The sequence below is a fragment of the Callithrix jacchus genome, chromosome 16 (genome assembly GCF_049354715.1).
Source record: "Callithrix jacchus isolate 240 chromosome 16, calJac240_pri, whole genome shotgun sequence".
Lineage (NCBI taxonomy): Eukaryota > Metazoa > Chordata > Mammalia > Primates > Cebidae > Callithrix > Callithrix jacchus.
The window spans coordinates 47895213-47910664 of record NC_133517.1 but is presented as its reverse complement, the minus strand read 5'-3'; the positions used below and the strand labels follow the sequence as shown (position 1 = coordinate 47910664).

Genomic DNA, 15452 nt, shown 5'->3' with positions numbered 1-15452 from the left:
CTTAAATCTGTTTAATAATTTCTAAGCCAAAATGTGCCGAATAATCTAGGATTTAAAACATTTTGAGATTATACATTTTATTCCATTAAATATTAATTTTTAGAGGTTTTAAATCACAGTCACATTTAGTAATTGTTTTTATTAAGTTTTTCTTTAGGAGTAATCAGGATTTTTTATAGTTTTAAAAAGTAGAGTTTGAGAAAAATAATGTATAGTATATGATATTGTTAGATTATCTTTTAGATAAGCAAATGATGAACTATTATAGAAGGCCAGGACAAAAAGAGATTTTAGGGAACTTTCAATCCAAGGGTCCTTAGTCTTTTCTTAGATGGTTGTAAATTCCATTTACCACCTGGAAAGAGTGTGACACTGCTGAATAACTCTTCTCTCAGTTCTGGCCTGGCTGGTTGAAAAGAGTGTGGCAATGGCAGTTGTTTTGAAACTCTATAGCATGAATCTTCAAGGTTTACTAATTTGGGTCTGAATTCTAGCCCTCATTTTAAATATGAAATTAAGGCCTAAAAATTAATTTACCTATTAATGGTGGAATATATATTATTAAACAGAGTAAGTTAGTTAACTTTGAAGCCAACACCTACTACAACAGTCTGCTCACTATGTAGGTAGGAAAAGTAATAATAAACTTAACTAGATACACAAAGATAAGAGAAGTTTTTGCGATACTAGCAGCAGCCATTTGTTATTTTTAAGTAGTTAGTAATAAATCCTAGCAGGAAGAGTTTATGCCACAAGCTGTTTTTCATTGTGTTGTTTCTACTGTCAGACCCATCTGTAGCAGATCTCACAGTAACAGTGACTAGCAGTAAGATGAATTGAGTACAATTCCAAAATTAAACCTTCTTTAATTATTCATATGAGCTGTAGCAGGTAGATTCTAGATACCCAGTAAGAGTAATGCTTTTCAGATTCTGAATAGGAGGAACAATTTGTGGCCTGTGTAAGACTGGGGCAAGATGTTTTAAGTGATCAAGACAGACAATTGTGCTTCCCAATCTAAATGATTCTTGACATTTCACCTCTTAAAAGATGTTACTAAAAATAAATGATAGGTATTTAATATTGGTAGCTATTAATGATGATAATCTCTTCTATTTTCCTCTAAATATAAACATTTTGAACAACCTTAAGTTACTAATATGGTGACATTATGTGTATGTTTATGGGTGTGTTTGTATTGTATGTATAACTTATGCAGTTAACCCCCCACCCCCCGCAAAAAAAGTATTCTTCCTATTTAAATACCATTCTTTGACAACCATTACTTAGAGACTGAATTTCTAGAAGGGGACTCTAGTAGTTCTACAATATCCCAAAAGAGGCTATACAAAAGAGTAGAATACACCTCATGGATGGAATTGTAATGAGCATTTGAAGAGGTACAGGGCATTCCATTCATGCACCCTAGGTGATTCTTTGCTTGCTGAAGTTTAGAAGTAATTTTAAGAAGCCACCATGCAAAGCAACCACTTTGAATGACAGCATTGTATATTGAGTATGAGTTCTGTAATTAAGTTCAAGTACTGCCCTGGCCACATAATAGCTTCACAATTTATATAATCTCTCTAAACACACTTCCTCTTTAAAATACGAATAATATCTTCTGAGATCTGGGGGACATTAAATAAGGTATGTGTAGTACCTGGCTTCATATTGTCATGTAGTGGATCTTTGAAACATAGTGGATGTTGTTATTACCTGCATGTACTTTGGAAGCAGCTATTTACAATTTTAGGGTACTCTCTCCTACTTTGCCCTATAAGTAGAGTAAGAAGAATTTCAACCAAAGTTTAAGAATCTCTAATCTGGAGGTATATTTTAAAGTATTCTGGTTGTTCATATAACACAACACTGATTACCTATGAAATGTAAAGATTTGATTAAAGCTCTATAGAAAGGGAGGGAACTATGCTTTAATGGACATCTAAATCCTAGCTTTTCAAGTGATCCTAGCACTAGCAGTGTCACCTTGGGTAAGTAACTTAGGGGCACTTTACCTCATATGTCTCATCTGTAGATGGAGTTATTAATCCTACCTATTTCATAGGATTATTGGTATACATAAATTTCTATGGGCAAAATAATTAGAATTGTATTTGGCATGGAATAAGCACTATTATATAAATGTAAACTTATAGTGGCAATAGCAGTAGTAAGTATTATCATCAACTATCTAAATATTTATATGAATTGTACTTTTTATCTCATAACTTTTCTATAGTAATTATTTTATAAATGATGAGACTCAGACTTGCTGTCACAAAGCTGTCAGTAGCATTGACATTCACATCTAAATTCATCTGAATTCCCAAGCCTCTACTCTTAGTGTTATATCATCATTTAGCTTTCTAAACTCTCCTTGATTCTTAAAGTTTCAAAATGGAGAGTCATAGATGATCCAACCAGAAGTCCCTCTGATTTTAGATCGCCCATGGAATATTATATTAACTCATTTATTTTAGTTGCTGCTTTTAAGAACTTTCATAAGTTGAATATTATCCTTTAATGTGACTACCAAAAGAAATTCTTTTTTAACCACAACATATATGAGTAGAATAATAATAAAATGTGTGTTTATTTAATAGTTATCTATAAGCATTTACCAGAATATATGTTTTTAGGGAAATAAAAATTTAAACTTTTTAAAAATGTGTCTTTCAGAATGATTACTTTAAAATTTTCATGTAAAGCATATATACATGTTTTAGTTGATTTTATTTATTGTGAGGATAGGTTAGTAACTGCAAAATTATTTGATTTATCTTTAATATTAACTACTATTTGTTTTGAGATTTAAGTTCATTATTGGGACTTTCGTCTTTTGAACTGCTCTGAAGCTTCTAAATATTCTTTCTAATCATGTGAATACGTAATTTGAGAAATAGATGCTCACTGTTCAATACCTTTCCATTGTTTTTTCTCTTTTTTATAGAGCTAATATCAAACCTCGAAATTCCACACCACCTAGTTTGGCAAGAAATCCGGCCCCAGGTGTGCTTACAAACAAAAGAAAAACATATACTGAGAGCTACATAGCCAGGTATGTTTAACTCTGCTATCCTAATAACTAAAATAAAAAGGAGTATAGGATAGTTTTCCAAGGACCATATACAAACTAAGTAACAAGCTATTTATAGAAAATCTGATTTTTTTCTTTTAATTGACCTTTTAAGTTGTACACTTCTAATGGATTTGGGCAAAGTAATCTGAAAACCTTAAACCAAGCCGGGCGCAGTGTCTTACGCCTGTAATCCCAGCACTTTGGGAGGCCGAGGCGGGTGGATCACGAGGTCAAGAGATCGAGACCATCCTGGTCAACATGGTGAAACCCCGTCTCTACTAAAAATACAAAAAATTAGCTGGGCATGGTGGCGCGTGCTTGTAATCCCAGCTACTCAGGAAGCTGAGGCAGAGAATTGCCTGAACCCAGGAGGCGGAGGTTGCGTGAGCTGGGATTGCGCCATTGCACTCCAGCCTGGGTAACAGGAGCGAAACTCCGTCTCAAAAAATAAAGGATTAACGATTCTACATGCCACCAAGAACATATGTGATTTATGGGAGGAGGTCAAAATGAGTTTGGAAGAAGTTGTTTCGAAACTTCATGGATGACTTTGAGGGGCTTAAATGACTTCATTGGAGGAGGTAACTGCAGATGTGCTGGAAATAGCAAAAAAACTAGAATCAGAAGGGAAGCCTGAAGATGTCATTGAACTGCTGCAATCTCAGGATAAAACTGAAATGGATGAGGAGTTGTGGTGGCTCACCTCTGTAATTCCAGCACTTTGGGAGGCCGAGGTGGGTGGATCATCTAAGGTCAGGAGTTCAATACGAGCCTGGCCAACATGGTGAAACCCCGTCTGTACTAAAAATACAAAAATAAGGTGGGCATGGTAGTGCATGCCTGTAGTCCCAGCTACTTCAGAGGCCAAGGCAGGAGAATTGCTTGAACCTGGAAGGTAGAGGTTGCAGTGAGCCGAGAAGATGGGGGCACTGCATTCCAGCCAGGGTGACAGAGCGAGACTCCGTCTCAAAAAAAAAAAAAAAAAGAAAAAAGAAGAAAAGAAAGATAGAACGTGGTTTCTTTACATGAAATCTACTCCTGGTGAAGATGCTGTGAACATCATTGAAATGACAACAAAGGATTTAGAATAGTTCATAAAATTAGTTGATAAAGCAAAGCAGGGTTTGAGACAACTGACCCCAATTTCAAAAGAAATTCTGTGGGTAAAGTGCTATCAAATAGCATCACATGCTACAGAGAAATGATTCGTAAAAGGAAGTCATTCGATGTGGCACACTTACTTCATTACTTTAAGAAATTGCCACAGTCACCCTGATCTTCAGCAGCCACCATCCTTGATCAGTCAGCAGGAATCAACATTGAGGCAAGACCTTCTACTTGAAGAAAGTTTACAACTCCCTGAAAACTCAGATGAGTGTTAGAATTTTTTAGCAAGAAAGTATTTTTAAATTGTGTACATGTATGCATTGTCGTTTTAGACATAATACTATTGCACAATTAAATAGACTATAGTATAATATAAAATTTTATTATGTACTGGGAAACCAAAAAAATTTATGTAATTTGCTTTATTGTAATATTTGCATTTTGGCAGTGGTTTGGAACCAAACCTGCAGTGTCTCTAAGGTATGCCTCTACATACCTTCTTTATAAAATAAAAACTTTACTATTATGAAGCTGTCTTGTACAGCTGTCTATTCTCCTCAAAATTAATGTATAAATTTGTGAAATTTTCAAACAAATTTGTAAATCTTGACAAGTTGTTTACAAAATGTATATGAAACACAAAAGTCTAATATTAGCCAGGACAAGTTAAAGAGAAAAATGTGTGAATGATGTGTGAAACTGTAGTAATTAAGGCAGTGTGATACTGATTCAAGAATAGACAAACAGAACAATAGATCACAATAGAGTGTTAATCAAGAGACCCCAGCCTCATAAGTAACTGGAAATTTGCCACATTTCAGAAGTAGCAATATAGATTTGGGAGGTGGGAGTACTTGGACTATTGGGCGTCCATATGTGGAGAAAAGCTTTCTACCTCATATCAGGTATAAAACAGTCAGTTACATGTCAACAAAATTAGGCCTAAATGTGCAAAGGAAGGCTATCCAGATTTTAGAATAAAACATAAGAAAGTCTCATTTTCATCTGCATTAGGAAAGGATTTCTTGAATAATTTAGCAAATGCAAATTGCATAGCAAAAAATGGATATATTTGATCCTGTCTAAATGCAAACTAGTGCTGTAAAAAGCTCCATGGATAAAATGAAATAGCATGATTGCTTGCGAGAGGATACATACTATATACATAAACAAACACATTACTGTCTAGGAATTGTTGGGAATTTCTACAAATAAAGTTTTAAAAAACCCATACAGTAGAAAATGGCTTTGGGTTTTGGTGGGATTTGGGAATAGGGAATAGTCAGTTCACAGTAGAAGAAATCCAAATGGCAAAAATAAACAACACAAACATGAAAAAATATTCAGTGTTACAAACAATCAGGAAATGTGCATTAAATCAGTGGTAGACTAAACTACCATCCATTTCACTCTCATCAGGTCAGCAAAACCAAAAAACGCTTGACAGTGCAAATGGTGTTAGAAAATGTAAGGAATCAAGATACTACCACTGGGGGTATAAATTTGCCAATCACTATGCAAAGAAATTAGGCAGTATCTAATTATGTTGAAGTTTTGATATTTGTTAATGTTAGTATGTGTGTTGAGTTCCTTGAGTGTGTGTACAATAGCATTGAAATGACCTTTTATTTTTTGAAAATAAAGCTGTCATTGACAATAAAGCTGACTTATTTTCCCTTGGCACTGTTTCTTGCCTGGGGTTATGTATTCTAATTCATTAGTATCTTCTTTGTAGTTTAAAGGAATTATGCTTATGCTATAAATTTGTTCTCAATATCTAAGAGAGTATGTTTCTTGATGCGGAAGTTTGTAGTAATTCTATAGCCTCTCTCTAGTGGAGCTTAAAGAGGAGGGAAAGAAGTACCACAAAATGCTGACATTTAGTCTTATTTTTATCTCTTCTAAATCCCTAGTACCTTTCATTAGAAAGTCCAGTTCTTGTTTGTTTTTATCACTCCTAAACTGCTTGTATGAAAGATGCACCCAAACTGGGTAGCACCTAGATTTCTTCAATAACTAACTCTGTGGAAAAAAAAAGGAATTTTTTTTTCCAGTAATGTCTTGTTTATAATCCTCCTAGCGATTAAGAGTTCCCTTTCCAGGGACTTTAAAGTAAGTATCATGTTCTCAGAAGAACACATGCCACTAGGAAATGTAAACATGTTTTTATAGGAATCAAATAGCTGTTCTTCCAATTAATTATTTTGTCGGTAGAATCTGCATTTCTTTAATGTCTGACATCTGTGATAAAACCTTTATAATCTCAAGCTTTTTGCTCTAAAATTTTGTTATAGTGCATAGTTTAGCATCTACTTTACTTTTTAAAATATGTTTTGTTAATAGAGACCTTGTGAGGGTATGCATAAGAGCTTGTTTTAAGTATTTATTGCATCACAATAATTTAATATAATTAAATAATAAAATTAAATACTACAGGTATCACCTTACAATCCTTGTGACCAAGGAGAGAGACTTGAAACCTAAGGATTTCTGTCTTCAGGGTTGGGTTTCAGTTTTCCCTTTAGAGATGGGTTTGCAGAAAGGACATCATAAACGTTCATTCTGCTCCCAGTGTAGTAAATTTCTAGCACAAAGAGATGGAAAGCAATGTGGTTTGGATTTGTGTCCCTGCTCAAATCTCATGTGAAATTGCAAACCCTCAATGTGGGAGGAGAGGCCTGGTGATAGGAAATTGGATCATGGGGGTGGACTTCCCCATTGCTGCTCTTGTGATAGTGAGTTCTCACCAGATCTGATTGTTTAAAAATGTGTAGTACCCGCCCCTTCTCTATTCCTTCAGCTCCCACCATATAAGTCATGCTTGCTTCCCCTTTGCCTTCTGCTGTGATTGTGAAGTTTCCTGAAACTTTCCCAACCATGCTTTCTGTACAGCCTACAGAACTGTGAATCAATTAAACCTCTTTTCTTTATAAGTTACCCAGTCTCAGGTAGTTCTTTATAGCAGTGTGAGAATGGGCTAATACAGAAAGCATGGCTGCAATTAGTCATGATAAATTCTCCTAGTGCAAATAAATATAATGTTAAAGAAAAAATTTTAGAATTATAATATTTACTAACAAGGATTTTTTTTTTAATTTGAACTAAAGGAATATTTAAAATGAGATTAAGGAGACTAATTGTTACACTTATGTCATGTTTCTCCAGGGGTATGGGTTGAAAACTACTGATGTGAACTTTATCTTTTCATTCTTTCTTTACATTTTTAGACCAGATGGAGACTATGCATCTTCCCTTAATGGTGGGAATATTAAAGGCATTGAAGGAAATTCACCTGGGAACTTACCAAAATTCTGCCATGAGTGTGGGACTAAATACCCAGTAGAATGGGCCAAGTTCTGCTGTGAATGTGGCATTCGAAGAATGATTCTATGAATAGAATCTCAAAAAAAACAAAAGCCAAGTTCAGAGTTTATGATTATTGCTGCTTGGACAGCTAGAGCACTCACTTCCTGTAGTTATTTTGTGCTAAAAATACACAAAATACCATTTCCAGTAATTTTGGAGCATAATTTTTTGGCTATATGTGTGTGTATTTATATGTATACATATACTGTATATAATAAATATCTCATATCCCAGACTGTGCCATTCAAGGAAATAATCACTTATCAGTCAGAAAATAATTTCAAATGGAATGATTAATTTAGGTGTTATTTTTCTGTTGTTAAAGCACATTAAGTACATTTTCATAAACTCTCATACTCTAGTGCTTAGCCCTTCAAGCTTTAGGATAATTATAACTTTGAGCAAAAAATTTGAATAAACATTTGTATCTATCTTAAGATAGTATCATAGTAGGATAGATGCTGGGAATTTTGTAATTAAAGAGAATGGTTTTACTTACCATTAGGTATGTAAGGTCACTTTCCTGTAGAGCATGTCAACAACTTATTTTATAAATCCTAAAAACTAAGAGAAAAAACACCCCTCTATTAGTTATATAATTTAAACATCTTACTCATTTTGTAAAAATGTAATTACGCGATTTCCTTTTCAAAAACACAAGACTAAAAATACAAATCTCTTACTCTATTTATAACCGAATTTTTTTTACCTTTGTATGTATTCGTTGAACATATTTTTTTACTTCCAACTGTTTCACTTTTTTCTTCCTTTTTCATAACCTGTGAAGAGTAGTTTTAATTTGCTAGTTCATTGTTTGCTGTATTTGAAAATGTAATTATTTAGTATAGAAAACACAAAATTCCCAGCAAAATCTTACATGTTTAAGAACATTTAATTTTTTGTATCTGAATTTAGGATAAATTATTTTAATGCATTTTGAAACAAATCACCTCACCTAATCATAATAGTTGTGGTAACTAATCATTAGTGCAGAGCATGCAGATAAAAATATTTGAATTTATTTTTCCTGGAAGTAGATGTAGTTATGAGTAGGTTAAGAGAATATCTAATTTTCCTACTCATAGTTTCTTCTTTAATGTATAATGTTGAAACACCATTCATGTCACAATAAGGACCCACTAAAGTATTGTTTTAATGTGTAATTATCTAATTAAACATACACAAAAATTTAATTATTTTTTCTCTTTAATCCGACCACAATACAGCTCTTAATCATTGTCACTTTCATTATAGCATAGTAATTAGTAGTAGATTTCCTTGATGGCAGCAATTCTGTAATTTCTGTTCAATCAAACCTAAGAGCTTTGATCTTACTGTAAGGTACAAGCAAATCTTTTATATAATTCCTAGGTTTTGTTTATGATTCTGATCAACTATAAGACACAATGTAAAAACTTTTGGCTTACATTTTTCTGAAATTTATTAACATTGTTTATTTTGGGCAGGAGTTATAAACTTAATAGGAATTCTCATTTTACTTACCTTATAGTTTCTTTCCTGGCTTTTTACTAGTATTTCCCCCTCAGTTATCTTTATTCAGTTGTATTGGTCAAAACAAACAAATAATCCAATTGAAATAAACTAATTAATTTAGAAGACAAATGCACATGTTAGATTTCCATTTCAATCACTTCTGTCCTGTTATAAATCACATGAAGAACTTTAAACTCTTGTTTTATCTAAGGCTAAGCACTGCTTTTTTCCAAAGTATTTTTTTAAGACCACATAATTTTTTTGTCTGCTCAAGGAAGGGATAGATAAGTAATTGGCTCATATTTGTTTCTTACTGAATTTTACAGTAGTAAATAAACGTTATACTGTACCACATGGAGATGGGTTGGTAAGAAAACATCCATTTTCAGAGCCCAGAGATTATTATAAACAGTGGGTGAAATAGATTTATGACTCTTGAAATATGTTGTGACAATGTATTTAAATGCATTTTTGTATTACTTGCATAGTTTATTCTCACACTGATTTATTGTGCAATAGTTCAATTTTTTTAAAAATCGTCCTATGCATCATGTATTTTATTTTTATTTATTTTCACAAGTATTTGACAGTATGGTAAAATAAAAAATGATTGTAAGCTTAAATTAAAAATGTAAAAATTGCTTATGTATTATTCTGAAATGCATTAGGTTGAAGAAGTAAGATGATATGGTGACTGTTATTTCTTGTCCACTATATGTTTGTTTTTTCACCAATGTCTTCATATTTGAAACTATTCAATAAAGACATGAAACATAAAAATGCTACTTCATATTCACTAATATCTTTTAGCCACACATAGAAAAATAGGAACCTCCCCCAAAAAGATAGAAACCCAATGAAATATAATAAAGTATTTGAAGTAAAAAGTACAGATTTAAAAAAATAAAAAATAGCTTTTTATTGGCTGTATTCTTATGCCATTAGCTTTTAAAAATGTATTACCATTTTATTGAAGTGTTTTCTGACATCAAAGTATTAGAAATGTTTTTGTTACAAGTTTTTTAAGGCATTATCTTCATAGACAATACATTTAGCACATTTGTGATATCAAGGTTAGTAAGAAACATGGACATTCTACTTGATGCAGTTTAATGGCAAAAAGATATCTGTGATGAATATTTAATATTTTAGACCATCATATTTAAAATTAAAAGAGAATTTAGTGAAAATTTCAGATTAGACATGTTTAATATGTGCTCAGTTTTCCTTAGGCTAGAGGTGAACACTTAACCATTAGTAAAAGCTCTGGAGATAAAAAATGTTAGAAAAATACAAAGAATCATCAGACCATTGGGTATTTATTTTCATTGTATATGTGTGTATTTTACATAGTAAGTATTTTTTAGTACTAAGATAGGTTGATTTCTTTCAAATTAGTATTATTGAATAGAGCTATAGAGAAACTAAAGTAAATCTATAATAATTTTTATTTTTATTTTGAAAAATTTCAGTTAAATGTTACTCAGGATGCTCCTTATTTTAAACACAATTTTGCTAAGCTAGTAGGTGAATTGCCCTTTGGCCACAAGAGGGTGCATTTGGATAATTATTTCATAATAGGACTGGCCTATTGTTTTTAAAGGCCTCTCAGCAATATAGATAGGATTTTTTGGCAACATGAAATTACAGAGATTTATAAAACTAGTTTTATTTGCTTTGTTATGATTTTAATAAGGTGTTTATATCTTAGACATTTTGCCCAGCTCAACTGGGTCACCAGCATTGCAGTAATTGATAGAGATATTTAATAATTACACTTCACAATATTTTATTAGCAAAATTATGCCTCTCAAGCATATCACTCATGGACGTTATATGGATTAGTAAATATTCCTTGAAATATTACTTCAATATTTCACCTTAGTTCTACTACAGTGTAGTAGGTTATAGTCTGATTTAAGATAAGGATTTTTTTCCCCAATCCTCTAGCCTGATTTAACTTTATCTAACACATGAGAGTGTAGTTTATTTAAATATGAGCTAATAAGTGGCTAGACCAACTACTGTAAGGTGCACAAAGCTAAAGCTTTATGCTTACCATTAAAAAATGCTTTATGTGCTCTTCATGTTATGCAATGGTGGGGATCAAGAGAGTAAGATGTGATTAAGTGTCTGCCCTCAAGTTGATACAATTCATTTCAAGAAACTGATATATAAATAGACAGTTACAATGTGGGACAAAAATAAGTCATTTATTTTAATGGAACTTTTGTTTATCATGAAGGTACCAACAAAGTGTGGCAGAAATTAAGAGGGAGCTGCTTATAACCATAAATTATACAGCTAACCATTTCCTATTTTCTTTTTTTGTTCCTTGTCCCAGTGCTTGAGAGGAAACCAAAGTATGAATAAGAACTATTTTACCTTTTAGTGGAGAAAGGACAGTTTCCAGTGGAAACAATGTGTGTGTGGTCCGTTTGATCTGTATAATGGGAACTGCTTCCGTAGTCCTGAGGACTGAGGAAAAGAGATGTTGAGTAAAAGTTACTGATAATTCCAGTTGTTCAGTCTTATCTCACTTAGTCCTCTCTTTCTTTCTCTGCCCAGATACCTCTATTTATGCCCCTCCTTTGAATTTGCAACACCAAGACTGGGGATGGGAGACAGCCAGTAGTTCTGAGTACTGTTGAGTACAGTTAACAGTGAAATGCTGATTTTTCACTCATCAAATCAGCAATCTTAAATTATGATAAAATTGAAAACCTGTCATGGGGCATTAAGATGAATGCCCTTATGTACCGATGGTGGAAATATAAATTGATCATACTTTTTGAAAAGGTTGACTAAATTTACATTAAAAGCCTTTAAAACATTTGGGCTTCAAAACCTAATAATTATATTTCTCAGACACACTTAGGGAAGTATAAGAAAACATACAGAATATGATTAACAATACTATATAGTGATGAAATTGAAGAAACTATAGTAAATTGGCCATTAAAGCAATTTTGAATAATTTTAATAGCATAACAAGTTAATTGCTAAGATAAAAATTTTCAAATAATGTTTGTATATGAAATATTCTAATCATGTAAAAAAGTATATAGAGAAAAGACTGGAACTATATTTCTCAATATATTGTGCTTATTTCTACCAAGGATATTTGGTAAGTCATCTTTTATATTTTTTTATATTGTCAACTTATAAATGCACCTTGCCATTATAATTTTTTAAAAGCAAATAGGTTTCTGTTTTTCGAGGTTAATCATGCTCATCTGGAAACAGTTAATCTGAAACTGCCACCTTTTACATTGTTTTCTAATATTCACCAATGTCTTGTGATCTGGTTAAGGTAGTTTGTTTTTAAAATAACTGTATTGCTGAAAGTGGCCTGTTAACCCTAGGTATAATTTTAATGAAATTATTTTTTCTAAATTTCATTCAAGAGGACATTCTATTTTTTGAATTTTAAGTTTTTTATTTTTTTCTTTCAATAAGAATTTATTTTGCACATTTTAAAAATTGCAATTTTCAGGATGTGTAAGAAAAACATTTTTCTAATACTGAAATAAGCATGTCTTTGGTATAGAAATCACACCGTATGTGTGATCTTTAACTAAAAAAAACTAATCAAGAACTATGATCTAATATGCTAAACAAAACTATTATTTGCCCATTCATCTGTCCCCTTTCATAGCCCCATTGTTGTGCTTTAGAATACAGTTCTGTACACTTGTCTGTTATCTTCAAGGAATTAAGATGCCATATCAAAGATGTCCAGAAGTTATATATAGTAGAGAACTAGTTGGCTTAATCCTTGTCACAAAACACCAGAAGCAATGTAAGATACAGGACAAGCGAAAATAGAACATTGTCACTAAGGTCAAATAATATTAAAAAATCACATCATTTAAGTTTGATGCATTGGAAACAAAGTAACTTCTTTATTATGTAAACAACTTGCAAAGCTCGAAAGGTAATAGCACAGAGCCATAAATTTGATAAGGCACTTTAAAGATAGCAATCAAACATAAAAGTATCAAATAGAAAAAAAATTGTAAAAGCAGTAACCATAGAAATAAATAGAGGGAATATATGCATTCTTTCTAGTCTTTCATTTTCTGAAGGAAAGCCTTCTATAAAAAAAGTAGTACAAATATGTATATATTTTTAAAAGCTGTCATCAAAGTTAAGATCTGTAAAAAGAGAATGTTTTCCTTGTTAGTAAAACTTTGGAATTGAACATTTTCTGGAGAAACAATTACAATCTTCTTGTTATATATAGGAAGAAAAATAGCTTTTAATTATGTTTGTCAACTTTTTGATTCAAAAATCATTTAGTGACTGTTGTGTGAACTTTTTTAGGTGCTGAGAATAGAGAAATAAATCAGAAACAATCATTAGCTCTAGAGAAGAAAACCTAATGGAACTGAATCTATCACTGGCAACCTTAAAATCACCTCTTTTTGTCCTTAAGCTGAAGCTCAACTTCAAACTCTGATATGCTTGGCATCTTGTTGCAAAACAAATAATGATCTACCTAGTTTGCCACTAGTAGCACTTTGGCACTATTAATATTAACTATCTACTGATGAAATTAACTTTCATTAAAGATTATACAAAAGTTTAGAGACTAGAAAATATTAATGGATAAACAAGTACTGGTTAACAATAAAAATAGCATCAGCATTCTGCTTTCACAAAAGCCAAGAAAATCAAGAAAAATTTCATTCTGAGTATATACAGAACTGCTGGAAAGAGATCACAAATATTATATATGAGGAAGAATGACTTATTACACAATCACTCTTAACAGCTAAGCATGTCAAGTCAGTCATCAGGTCTCAAATAATCATAGCCTTCTTTCAACAAGTCTTTCCAGGTTTTTAGGAAACATGCATTTTCTGTACATTTGAAGATAAGCTCTTCCACTTGAGCTGATACTGCAGATGTGACATCAAGAAATTTAGTTAATGAAAATGCATTTCTGATCTGCAACTCCACTTTCTCCTGTGGGTCCTCCGTTTAGCTGTTGCTCCTGCTCAGAACTTAACCAGCCCAAACCCACTGGACGCCCGGGAAAGATCCCAAAAGGTGTCTGAAGATGAGGGAGAAGTGGGAGGTTCTGGGGACTGGTGAAGAAACCCACAACTCCTCAAGGTTGGTCATGGGGAAGATCTAGGAGCTCAGAATCCAACCAGCAAGAGGACATTCTAACACAGGTTTGTTTGTTTTTTTCTTACTCTTTTTATCACCACTGATTTTAAGAGTACAGGTAATACAAGTAAAGTTTTACTCCATAGTGCATAGAATAAAAACAGTTGATCTAAATATTTAAGAGCTATCTGCCATGCTATTGTTGAGTTGGGAGGAATGTATATTTACATTTCTGTATATGAAATATTTAGATGTTTTCATATGTTTGCCTATTTAAAGCTTAATTTTTTAAAAAGTTTTATTATTTTTCTTCTAATAATTGTCAAGGAGGACATTTCAAGAACTAGAAAGTTCTAAAAATATATATTTTTACTTATCTTCTTAAACTTATAGTTATTATAGGGAAAACTCATATAAACTCTGCAAGAAACATTGAGAACTCTAAATTTCATTTTAGTCATTAATTCTTTATGATTCACTTTGGAAACATGCTATTCAATTAACTATTAATTTGAAAATTCAAAAATAGTTTTTTCCACATGTGTTAATGTCAGTGAAATCAAAACACCATTTGAATAAGCAACTTGTATGCTAGAGTTGCTCTGTACCCTCTCTGAGCCAGTCTATTCCCATGACTATTCCTTTTAGTAAACACGGTTATGTTTCTCCCTCTGGAATCAGTAGAAAGATTGTTTCTCACTGATGTCATTACCAGAAAGCTATTTTTGAGGAGAAAGAGGTCTTATCATTTATTGGCTCAGTTACTTCAACATAATTTTAGTAGAAAACATTGGACGATATTAAACACTGCCCAACTCATGTCTACTAGAAATATTTTGATTTGGGATGTATTTTAAATCTAAATTTTGTTATTGTCTGTAACAGGCATTTGTCACAATTATGGCTAGCACCTTTTGAGAATCCCATGTTTCGTGAATTTTCCATGGTGAAAATCTCACTGCATCAAAATTGTACCTAGAATTTATAGTTTTCTATACTTTATTACAGCTAGGGAGTAGTCATGTGACTTGGGAACTACTGAACAGGCTTGGATTCTGAAAACAAGTAATGTGAAATTGACACTGCAGCTTCCATTTCCTAGTGAGAATGGTGAAGTTTATTGAAGAGACACTGAGCTTCTAAGGTAGCTGTGGCAGAGCATCAAGAAGTGACACCCTTATTGCAACATGTGGTCTGTTCCCTACGGTAATACTTTAACTGACTGTCCTCCCCTCCAAGTTTGGAGGCTGTTCAGCCAGAAACAGTGCCAAGTTGGTGATTATAA

The 15452-nt window shown here is 32.5% G+C and overlaps 1 protein-coding gene and 1 pseudogene across 1 annotated transcript in view; one reads left to right on the top strand and one right to left on the bottom strand.

Annotated features, from left to right (window-relative positions):
* The window catches only part of ZC2HC1A (zinc finger C2HC-type containing 1A), a 49611-nt gene extending 39782 nt beyond the window's left edge, over positions 1–9829 (top strand). The window contains exons 8-9 of the mRNA XM_008982813.5: positions 2954–3061; positions 7417–9829. Of these exons, the coding sequence (XP_008981061.2) occupies positions 2954–3061; positions 7417–7582 (274 nt within the window). The 3' untranslated portion in view covers positions 7583–9829. The remainder of the gene's footprint in view (positions 1–2953; positions 3062–7416) is intronic.
* Positions 9830–13840: 4011 nt separating this feature from the next.
* Positions 13841–14457, bottom strand: LOC108588659 (renal cancer differentiation gene 1 protein pseudogene; annotated as a pseudogene).
* Positions 14458–15452: the final 995 nt, after the last annotated feature.